Below are 11186 nucleotides of genomic sequence, written 5' to 3' on the forward strand. Positions count from 1 at the left end.
GGAACAGTGCTGGGGAATTGGGGGGATGGGAACAGTGCTGGGCTGTAGAGGGCAGTGTCACAGGCCCTCATATGTGGGATCTGAACCGGGGCCCTCTGGCATCCCAAGCCAGTTCTTAACCATCGCGCCACTCGGCCGGCCTGGAAGTAATCTTTCAATTGGAAGTAATCTTTAAGATACAAAGTTGTGATTCTACAGGTAATAAAACCACTCCTTTGGAAAACTTCATTAAATTATTAAAGGTTTTTATAATGGATCCTTTTAAACTATCAACGGCCTGTCCCCTCTAGCAGCTTCTGGTGCGCCCTCCTGCCCCCTGCTCCCCTGCCTGCCTCCCCACCCCAGCCACCTCCACAGGCTGAGCCAACGGCAGGGAAGACAGCCATGGGTGCTGGGCCCACACACGCTCAGCTCAGACTTCTAACCTGAGGGCCCAGGGTCTATTCTGGCTCCTCCTTTCCTAGGTCCTGTCTGATACACCTTTCTCCGAGTATGTGCCATTCCCTATCTTGCTTTAGTAGGATTAGGTTACAACCAAAATAACTTTGGCTCATGTTTTCAAATAGGACTTTGCTAAAAAGTATCACTAAATCTGGTGCATTCTATATGGACAAGTTAGTGATGCTATTATTTCCCCAAAAATAAGACAATATGATGATGACAGTTTCAGTGTCATAGCATTTTTCTAGTCATATCAGTACCTCTATATAAAAGTGCATATTCTGAATCTCATTATTTGTGTTTAGAAAATTTTGTACTTGAAAATTATGTTACAGACATCATCACACTCTTAAATTTACATTTACACAAGTGTGCAATGTGACTATAGTTTACGAACCAATGAGGAAGATAACCAGATAACCATTCTTTTATCTTAACAACAAAAATGTTAAGAACTCCAGGTTTAGGAATGGTATAACAAGAGACATTGTTCCACTTTATTTTTAATAGCAAGAAATTAAAACAACTTAAATGTCCAACAACAGGAAATTGATTCAAACACACAGAGCCATAATGTAAGCCATAAAACAGCACTGGAGCAACCATTAAGTGCTGTGACTATGATGTGAACGGCTCCCTGCACACTCACCTTCCATCCATTACCCATGCCAGCCACACTCGCTTGGCCTAAGCTTGCTTCTTTGAGTGAGAAAATTCAATGAAGTGGAAGAGACCACAGCGTTTCCCCTGCCAGCAGCTCTGCCATCGTCTCCTCTCTGGTCCCACCGGCTGAAGACCAACCCCTTCACTTATACTTGTACACTAGACTCTGTGCCTCCACGTCACCCATGAAAGAAGCTGAGCATTGTTCTAATGACACAGGAAGGTGCTTTAAATGAGGACTCTGGTAAACCAGTCCAAATCACCAATCTTCAAGAGTCCTGAACAGGCACCAACAGAAGCACTCTTCATCTATACAAAGCTACAGAAGAAACAGAAAAAAAGCACAATCAGCTGGTGAAAATCACCAATGCAGCCGTCCACTCCCACCCCCAAATAAAACATGCAGCACAAGAAAACTGTAAATAAAAATCCAAACTTAATTAAATATCCCTGTTTGGGAATATAAAAACAAACAAACTTAAATTGAAATTCAAAAACTAAAAGCAGAACTAAAAAAGTGAAATTAATGAAACAAGAGTTGACCGACCTCAAAAATAACACAAGAAAAAAATAATATACATAATAAAGACTATATTACAAGAAAGAATAGATTTGAATGGCAATTTAATAAGGGTTATTGGACCAAAGTAGAAAAAGACTAAAAATGAGATGAAGAAAGTAAAATTTATTAAGGAAAAGAAAAAAAAACATAGAGAGGGAAAATGCACAAATGTAATAAAATATACACAGTAACTATAGTATAAAATGACAGAAGCTAAAGCAATGTTCAATCGTCTCAATAAATGTGAATGGATTAATTCACTTTTCAAAAGAAGAAAAGAATTTCTGGTTTGGCTCACAGAGCAAAACCTAACTATATACTCCATATAAGAAACAAACCTAAAACTTAGTCAGAAAAGCTAAAAATGAAGTGATGGGCAAATGAATATTAAAAGTAAATGTAGACAAATTTCCAGTTGCAATGCAGAATCCGAAACCAGGAAGGAGCTTCTTGCGGTTACATTAACCCCCACTGGTCTCGGTGGCAGGTTGCATGGATGGCTCGCTCACGTGGAATTCTGTGCTGCCATGCATTATTTGGAAAATGCTGGATTACTAATTTATGCAGATCTTTCAAGTGTTTCATTATACAGTGTTAAAAATTCACATTCCTTAACATCACCAATCGCACCAGAAAATCTGTAAGTAGAGGAAAAGCTTTTCAAGCTCAAAGGCAGGTCACATGTTCCAAAATTGTCATTTTTGCTCAAAAATCAGAATTTTATCATTGAAAATAAGTATTTTCAGTTGTTTTCCTTGAAGTGACAGGGTCACTCCATTCATTTGTGGAAAAGTGCCTGCCAAACCTCCACAGCCAAAGACACCAGTTGGCCCCTCAGTTGTTCTTTCTAGTAAGAGTTTTCATTAAAAATGCAACCAATTCAGTTATCTGCACACCCATGTCCACAGCAGCATCACTCACAAAACTTAAAACATGGAAGCAACCCAGTGAGCACCGACAGACGAATGAATGAGCAAAATGTAGTGTTATCCACACAATGGAATATCATTCAGCCTTCCCATTAAAAAAAGAATGAGTAGTTTTAATTCTTTCTTTCTCCCTAGCCACAGCCCCACTCTTCCATGTAATCTAGCAGTTTCTCCCACATGGAAAATACAAAAAGTAGAGTGTTCTTCCTACCCCTTGACTTTGGGCTTGGCCATGTGACTGACTAGGGTCAATGGGTTGTAAGTAAATGTGATGCAAACAGGGCCTTGCTCTCTTGAGCTTCTGCATGAGAACATGCCCAGCTAGCCCACTGGCCCCAGGAAGATAATCATGGGGCAGAACCATCGCAGACTGCCTGCTGGAGAGCCAAGGAGAGCCAACTCTGCCATCTGCAGACGCACGAAAAAGAAATGTTTATCTTTACATGCTACAGAGAGTCTTTTTGTTTGTTAAACAGCATGACTGTGGCAACTGTTAACTGATACAATTTCTAAATAATTAAAATATAAATGTAAAACTTAAGAAAAATATTCAAGGGCTGGCCGAGTGGCTCAGTTGGTTAAGAGCTCACTCAAGAGTACAAGCGCTGAGCAACAGGGTTGCCAGTTGGATTCCTGGCCCGAGCTGAGCTGCCGCTGAGCTGCCAACAGGTGGCAGGATGACTCAGCTAAAATAAATAAATAAATAAATAAATAAATAAATAAATAAATAAATAAAGTACTTGACAGCCTCATGATAAGGAAGGACTTCTTAAATAAGGAAGGATTTCTTAAATAAGACACAAAACCGAGCACAAAGCAAAAGATTGCCAAAGTAAGTCATTCGGCTCATTGAGACACCTCGAAAAAAGTGAAAAGACAGCCACAAAATGTGAGAAGACTGGCCACACATATCTCACGAAGGAAAATATCAGGAATATATAAAACCAATTTATAAAGAACAATAAGCCCAGGAGAAACACAGGCAAAAGACATTAAATGGCATTTCATCAAAGACAAAACTTAAAAGCTAATAAACATAAGATGTTGAACTTCATGAAAATAAAGCTATGAAACACCATTTTTATACCCACTAAATTGGTAAAAACAAAAAAAGAAATTAGTCTTTGTAATAGAGTATTGGCAAGTGTGGAGCGACAGGAGAGCTTTTACAGCTGGTGGGAGTAAAAAGTGCTGTAGGGAAGACGGGTATCCAGGACATCTACACACATTTATATCACAGACATGCACATGGTTAATTACATGATTTACAGTTTATATTTAAAAAACTGAAAATAACCTAAGTAACATAAGTGTCCATCATTAACAGAATATCTAAATAACACTTTCAAAGACTGAAATGCTCGATAGGAGTAAAAATTATGACAGCTGCATGAATCTACATGAATCTTAGAAGAACAATGTTGAGTGCTAACAGTTAAGTCACTGATTAATACAGAATATGATACTATTTAAATAAAATCCAACACAAGCAAAACTAAATATACTATTTAGTGAAGCATGTACCTTCAGTACATTTACAAAGAAACAAAAGCGGAGGATAAAAATATAAAGGATAGCGACAAGCCAGGAAGAGGAAGCAGGTCCCTGGAGACCCACGATATGTATCCATGCACGTTATGTATCTGCATGTATCCATGCATGATATGTATCTATGTATGCTTATCCAATATTTTATAATTTTTTTAGAGGGGAAGGAAAGAAAATGACTTCTATTTGAGAAGGAAAAAGTCTTATGTTTCCTTGCCAACTTCTAGAGATGTTTCAGAGAAAAAGAAATGTGCTAAGTCCTAATTTTACCTTTTATTTTCATGGTGCCTTCTTTTCAGTATCCAAAACCTAATATGAAAAAAAGTCACATAATTATTTTTATGCATTAATGTCTAGTTCAGGTACATCATCATAGTTTTGTAATTTTCTCATGTTCCCAATAATATTCATCCTAGTAATCATTGAATATCGACTGTAAGAACTGAAAAACAAATTTCATGTCACTTTTTTCCATATAATTTCATACTAATAAACAACCAAATATTTGGTATGATTTCTAATTCCAGAGTAACCTTCATATTTTACAACCTAAAAATATCTAGAAATAAGCACCTTTGACTTTCTAACATTTGCATATGTGTCCAAAAAACTTCTGCCACAAGATGGTATGGTTTGGTTTTAAAAGAATCTTTTATTTATTCTTATATTTCAATTTAACTTTGAAGAGACTTGCTCCAAATAACAAATGGGAAATGGTAGAATATAAATGACTATTATTTTTCAATTATCCTTTCTCATTGGCTGAAAGAATATTTGAAGACAACACTTTGAAATAACTACCTCAGTATTCTTTGATGTAAACCTACAATGTTTAGCAACCAATGACCCCTAACTTCTTCCTAAGCGTATAGCAGGAGGACTCTTTCTCCTCTTTGCTTTGTTTTACTTTGTTTAGCTTAGCTATTAATGTTTCTAACTACATTGAAGGTTTTAAGAACATTCCACTTTATACCGGCAATGAAGGAGTGTAAATTTTCCTTTAGCTGTGAGGAAAAATACTCAAATGAATAATACTATTCTAAACTGAAGTCATTCTTAGAATATCAGTCCTAACACATGCCACATGCTAACCTGAGGCCATCTCCTTAAAGGACAGCATTTTCAAATTCTCACCCTTAGTTCAAACATATCTTTAAAAAAGAAAAACATAAGATCACTAAAGTTGCACTTACTTTAGCCAACAGTTCTTGTGTGTCAGCAGTCAGGGGTGCATGGGAAAACTTGCAGTGCTCTCCCTGGTAACATTTTGTGCCTGTATGGTAAAACTTGCAAGGATATTCATGTATCCCAAATGTTAAGGAACAGAACAATTTTAATCCAACTAAAATAGTGTATTAATTTAATAACTTTATGGGCCGGCCGAGTGGCGCGATGGTTAAGAACTCACTTGGGATGCCAGAGGGCCCCGGTTCGGATCCCACATATGAGGGCCAGTGACACTGCCCTCCACAGCTAAGATGCTGAACAACAGCTCAACCTGGAGCTGGGCTGCCATGAGTTGCTGGCGACGGCATAGGCTGCAGTCCCTGTGGCAGTGGGTTGCCATGGGCTACCATATGTAGCCAGCAGCCAGCGTGAGCGGCCAGCAGCCAGCGTGAGCGGCCAGCAGCCGCAGTGAGCGGCCGTCCAGAAGCCAGCGACTGATCTGCCTCGCCAGGGAAGAGCGCAATGATGGTGCCAACTTGGGCCAGTGAAGCAGCGTCCTCCACAACTAGATTGAAGAACAAAAAAACGACAGCAACTTGTCTGTTCCCCTTCCCCTAATTCCCCAGTACTGTTCCCATCCCCCCAATAAAAAAAAAAAAATTAATAACTTTCTTTTTCCTACTTAAAGGCCTTTCTGACTAGTAGAAATATTGACTTCCCCATTTAAAATATAAGCAAATGAATTAGTTGGGTTACATGGAAAAAACCTAATTTTAGGATGATTATGTAAATCAAGTTTATGGGCTATCACAGGACACTTTCTGCTTTCATATTGGTGCTTATTACAGACTACACATACGTTTCATTGATATAAGAAACAGACCTTGAGATATGTGATTATTTTTAAAACATTCTTTTGGGGTGGAGGAATTCAAGTCCATGACAATGACATGTCTCATAAATCTGGACCCTTTCTGTAACAGGATCAATTTATACAACGTTAACATTGTTTTCAAGGTAAAGATTCTCAAGTTAGAGTCTGAGAGTTCTTTTGCTGAAGGACTTAAGGAAACCACTTCTGTGGTGACAAAAGGTGCTGCTCCCCCCATGTTCACATCCCTGGTTTTACAGCACGTCGGTGACATCTGCACTGAAGTATTATCCTTTAAGTTAAGGGACAGCCAACCTCCTCAGAGTACGGCACTCCCAAGGTCTGCAGTCTCTGCCTCTTTTGATGTGAAGGGCTTATATGAATAGAGATTCAGCGAATGAAATGTCACAGCTGAAATTCTGACAGTCTTTCTGGGACTTGAACAGGTCTCCTGAACCTGAGAGAATTTCTAGAGAATTCCTCTTTTCTTACTTGGGGGGAAATAAATATCTATGTACCATTCAATCCCTTCAATACTGAGTTGGGCTTGGATAATATAATTTTTCCATAGCTAAAACACTGGTTTCATTCAAAATTATGCATATTTAAAATGTTTCTGTAAATATACATGAAGAGTAAAGTGACATATCTTGTGATAAAGGATATTATGCAAATACAGACAGTTTTCGCCTCTGGTACAATATCCCTGTACATAAAACTTACACATTTCCTTTTTCTTCTCTATCTCTGCATCATGGTCAAATTTACATTGGTCTCCCTGGGCCAAAAGAAGGAACAAGGAAAAGTCATTTCTCATTGTTAAGTCTTTACAATTCCTACTGAACTTTAGATAAGAAAATAATTCCAGAAAAAAAGTCTTAGAAGCTGTACAGTCTAATCCTTAATATGTTATCTTATGACGATATCACATCACATTTATCTGCTTAAAATTTTCTTAAGTCCTAAATATTTTTAATACAAACTTTTAAAAAACAATTATCTACTTTCTTAAACATAAAACAATATCTCAGTAAAATCTTCTAAGTAAACCTTTTCCAGAAGGAAACAGTGTTAAAGGCACTTTTAGAGTGTCTAATGGAAACTGGGGTGGGTGTTAGTACGTTTTTGCTGCACTGTACGTTTCAGTATATGTTTGCTTACACTTTTTTTATACCTTAATGCATTTCCTTTCGAGGAAATATTTACACACTTGCTTTCCCTTGCGCTCCACAGTGTGCTGGTTGATGAACCCCTGACTCATGTGCATGTGCGGCTGCTTCTCTCTGGGATCACCACCCTTTGAAAACAAGCACAAAACTAAGTGATAGAAACAGATTTTATTCCACTGCACAAAATTAAGTTAAACCATATTTAAAACATTAAAAAGTGACTTCTAAATTGGCCTTCATGTGTAAGATGTGTGTACACCCATTGAAAAATGTTTTGTCAGTTTCAACAGCATCCCATCACTATTTAAGCAATCTGAATATTTTATTCTACTTTGCCTTTATTTTTTAAAAAATGAGTAAAAAATTTAAAAAGTGCTACTACTTGTGATAAAAAGCCAAGTCTAAGAACAAGGCTCCTGAGAACAATGGAGATAAAACTGGAAATAAGGTGAACCGAAAGCAGCGCACCCTTGAATGTCACCCAGATGTTCACGGGGTGTGGGCTGAGTCCGCCGACTGTTCACGTTTACACACATAACTAGGAGCACACACTCACAGGTGGTGAGGAGGTGAAAAAGGGGACTTCGCAGCATCTTGGCTCTTCAGAAGCATGAACGACCTTCAGCCTGTTACCTGTGGCTACAGCCTCAGCACACTATTTCTGAGAAGTTTTAGAAAGACAGACATGCATAGAAAGAAGCTCACTGTACTGTTATGTGATCTGCTTCACAATAAGGTCAGGTTTCCACTTAGCACCGTCAAGTGTGTCTCCTAAATGTGTCAGTTTTAATCTTTGGTTTGTCTGATTACATCATTAAATTCTAACGTACATGTTCAGAATTTGTTCCCTATGAAGGAGGGCTGTCGGCTTAGGCTGGATAATTACCAGAGTTGATGCAAACCAAATGAAAGGGAGTGCTGATGGGGGTCAGGAAACGCAGTTCTAGGGCTGGCCTGGCCCTGCGTGACCACGGGCAGTCACCTCAGCTAGAACTGCAGGTTCCTCATTTGTAAACAGAGGCAGAGCAAGGTTTTATATAAATGTTTCAATCTCTAACATCCAGCACTTCCAGTAGTTTCCAGACTTCATACTTGTCCCCTATGACCAAACCTAACAAAAAAGGTTGCCACCCAGTGTAGCAGCCCTTGGAAAAGCAGAGTCCAGGAGTCACTTACTGTCCTACCCTGTTTACCTATGCGGACCAGAAGTGGGACTTCCACAAAGCAGACTCTAAGTACCGGGAGATGAGAGGGGCTGGTAAGACCAATGCTCAGAAACACTCATCTGTAATGCTCAGAGGGCGCCAAGAACCAGTCGGCCAGGGACTGTAAGAGCAGGAACTGTAACTCGTGTGGCCTTGGAAGTGTGCTCCGGTTACTGCATCCTCTCCCTGCTTCCCTGTACCCATCAGTTTTCCATCACTGACAGCACGGCACTCAGAAGTCATGGGCTCTGGGCATACATTCGGGGCTACAGACACACGACTGAGGCTAAAAGTGGTTGTGCAGCCCCTGCATGAGAGGGAGGACGCAGAGCCCACTGCAGTGGGAGGGGAATTCCCTACCGACAGCCCTCACTTTGTGGCTTGTCACCGAGGGTAAGACAGAAATCCAAGAGCATGCTGGTGCCCTCTGCCACGTGGACCTATGTGTACGTCCTCCTACCTGTTCCTGTGAGCCCCTGTTCCCTGGTGGCGCGTTTGAGCCCCCGTCTGCAGTGCCAGCCCATTTCCGCTTCATTTTCTTCTGTTTACCATTCTTGCGGGCAGCTTTAAGTTTTTTATTGTTTTGTTTAATAGCTGAAAACAGAAAGTTAATTTCAAAGATGTCATAAAAGTGCAACAGCAGTTTACTTCAGAAGTATACATTCTGCAACAACCCAGGAGGAGGGAGTCCTGCTCAGCGAGTGAAATGGGCATGATGCTGGCCTGTCTTTCTAGAAGCTCTGGGATTGGAGACCACAGAGAAAACCAATATATTCTGGACCCCAATTCATTCTGTGTAAAAATATATAGTGTATCGTCAGGAAAGAAACACGATAATGAGTGAAATCAATCTTGCTAGCCACCAGGCAGATCCATCTAAAGCGTTCGGAGTTTGCTGGATCTAAGTAGGGCCTGCCAGAGTGCTACTATAGCAAAAGCTGCAAATGCTTAAACCAACTGCATATATTACTATTGGATTTTTCATTGAAGACATTTCATGTAGATTAAATTTATCTATGACCTATTTTAAAAAGACAAACATTTAAAGGGGGAAAAAGCAGTAAACTGAGAAGATTTGTCATTTGTCCTCATATCTTAGGCTAAATTTCATTGAAGTATCTAAAACAATGTATGTCTGTGTAGTCTGACCCCACCAGCCCTGACATTAACTAAGTCAATTCCTCTTCAGACAACAGCAGTACAAACAGACCTATCTTGTCCTTATCCTAAGGGCCCCGGTACTTAGCATTCTCCCGTTCAAAGGAGCCACGGCCTGTGATAATCCTCCTGAACTCTGAGCTCTTCCTGCAAACTAAGCGTCTGTACACCGAGTGGCCAGGCCTCGGGGTCTCTCAGGCTGTGCACGCTCACATCTGAGAGAAAATCCATGGTCTTATCGTGAGATGAAATGCAGGAGGAAGCCCTCCCTCCCCTTACAGACATGGATACGTGATGGCCCCCCAGGTAGACTTTACCTTTCTGGGTACCCTTGACTCCCTCTTTCTTCATGGCTTCTTCAGGAAACGGTGAGGACTGTGCAGCTTTTGCCATTTCTTTAGCTTGTATGTATTGCTGAAGCTCTTTAGCAAAATTATCTTCTGATTCCTGACTGCAGACATCATCACTGTATACATCATAGTCCTTACTTCTTGATTTTCTTCGTAGCAAACTCTTCGGTGATGTAGAGTTTCCAAAGTGCCTAAACTAAGTAAAAATGAAAATTTCAATTTAAAAACCTAGCACAATGCAAAACAATCTGGTTATGAAGAAGAAACAAAGACTGGCCATGAATTGATCATTTCTGAGGTTGGGTAATGTGTACATGGGGGTTTATATTCTATTCTTTCCACTCTTATGCATTTGTAATTTTCTAGAATTCAAATAAAATCCTTAAAGATAATTTGAGGGACGATTCTGAATTTGTGTACTGTATATACTTTACTCAATTAAAAGACTAAGCCCCCAAATCCTAATTATTTGATATAAAGGAATTACGGTATTATAGCTCACATTTTATTTTTTCTTTGCATCAACTATACTTTGAATGGTTTAATAACTCATCACTTCATAACTGCAAGTAAACTGTAGCAACTTTGTTAAAAAAACCCAGCATGCTAAGCTGTATCACAGCTACCAAAGCCTATTCTTGTTTCCCATAATTCACAGGATGGGATAGACAAGTAAACCAGTGGAGTGGAAGCGAATAAACAGACCTATCTGAATATGAACATTTGATTTTTGACAATGGTGACACTACAGACCCGTGAGGGAAAAGACAGTCCGTTCCACCCAACGAATGATGCCAGAACAACAAAAAAAGTAAAACAAAATCCCCCCTACCTCGTAGTATACACAGAAAATCAATTTTGGGTGATTATAAACTTAAGTGTGAAAAGCAAAACAATACAGCTTTTAGAAGATACTGTTGGGCCGGCCGAGTGGCGCGTTGGTTAAGAGCTGGCTTGGGACGCCAGATGGCCCCGGTTCAGATCCCACATATGAGGGCCAGTGACACTGCCCTTTACAGCTAAGATGCTGAACAACAGCTCAACCTGGAGCTGGGCTGCCATGAGTCACTGGCGACCGCGTAGGCGGCAGCCCCTTTGGCAGTGGGTTGCAATGGGCTACCGT

General features: G+C 39.9%; 1 protein-coding gene across 1 annotated transcript in view; it reads right to left on the minus strand.

The window, feature by feature from the left end:
* Positions 1–916: 916 nt before the first annotated feature.
* ZC3H8 (zinc finger CCCH-type containing 8) overlaps positions 917–11186 on the minus strand; it is a 17321-nt gene continuing 7051 nt past the window's right edge. Inside the window, exons 3-9 of the mRNA XM_019662913.1 lie at positions 10031–10259; positions 9016–9149; positions 7356–7478; positions 6848–6959; positions 5337–5446; positions 4414–4452; positions 917–1423 (exon numbers count right to left, since the gene is read on the minus strand). Of these exons, the coding sequence (XP_019518458.1) occupies positions 4423–4452; positions 5337–5446; positions 6848–6959; positions 7356–7478; positions 9016–9149; positions 10031–10259 (738 nt within the window). The 3' untranslated portion in view covers positions 917–1423; positions 4414–4422. The remainder of the gene's footprint in view (positions 1424–4413; positions 4453–5336; positions 5447–6847; positions 6960–7355; positions 7479–9015; positions 9150–10030; positions 10260–11186) is intronic.

This window comes from Hipposideros armiger, unplaced genomic scaffold (genome assembly GCF_001890085.2).
Source record: "Hipposideros armiger isolate ML-2016 unplaced genomic scaffold, ASM189008v1 scaffold_382, whole genome shotgun sequence".
Taxonomy (NCBI): domain Eukaryota; kingdom Metazoa; phylum Chordata; class Mammalia; order Chiroptera; family Hipposideridae; genus Hipposideros; species Hipposideros armiger.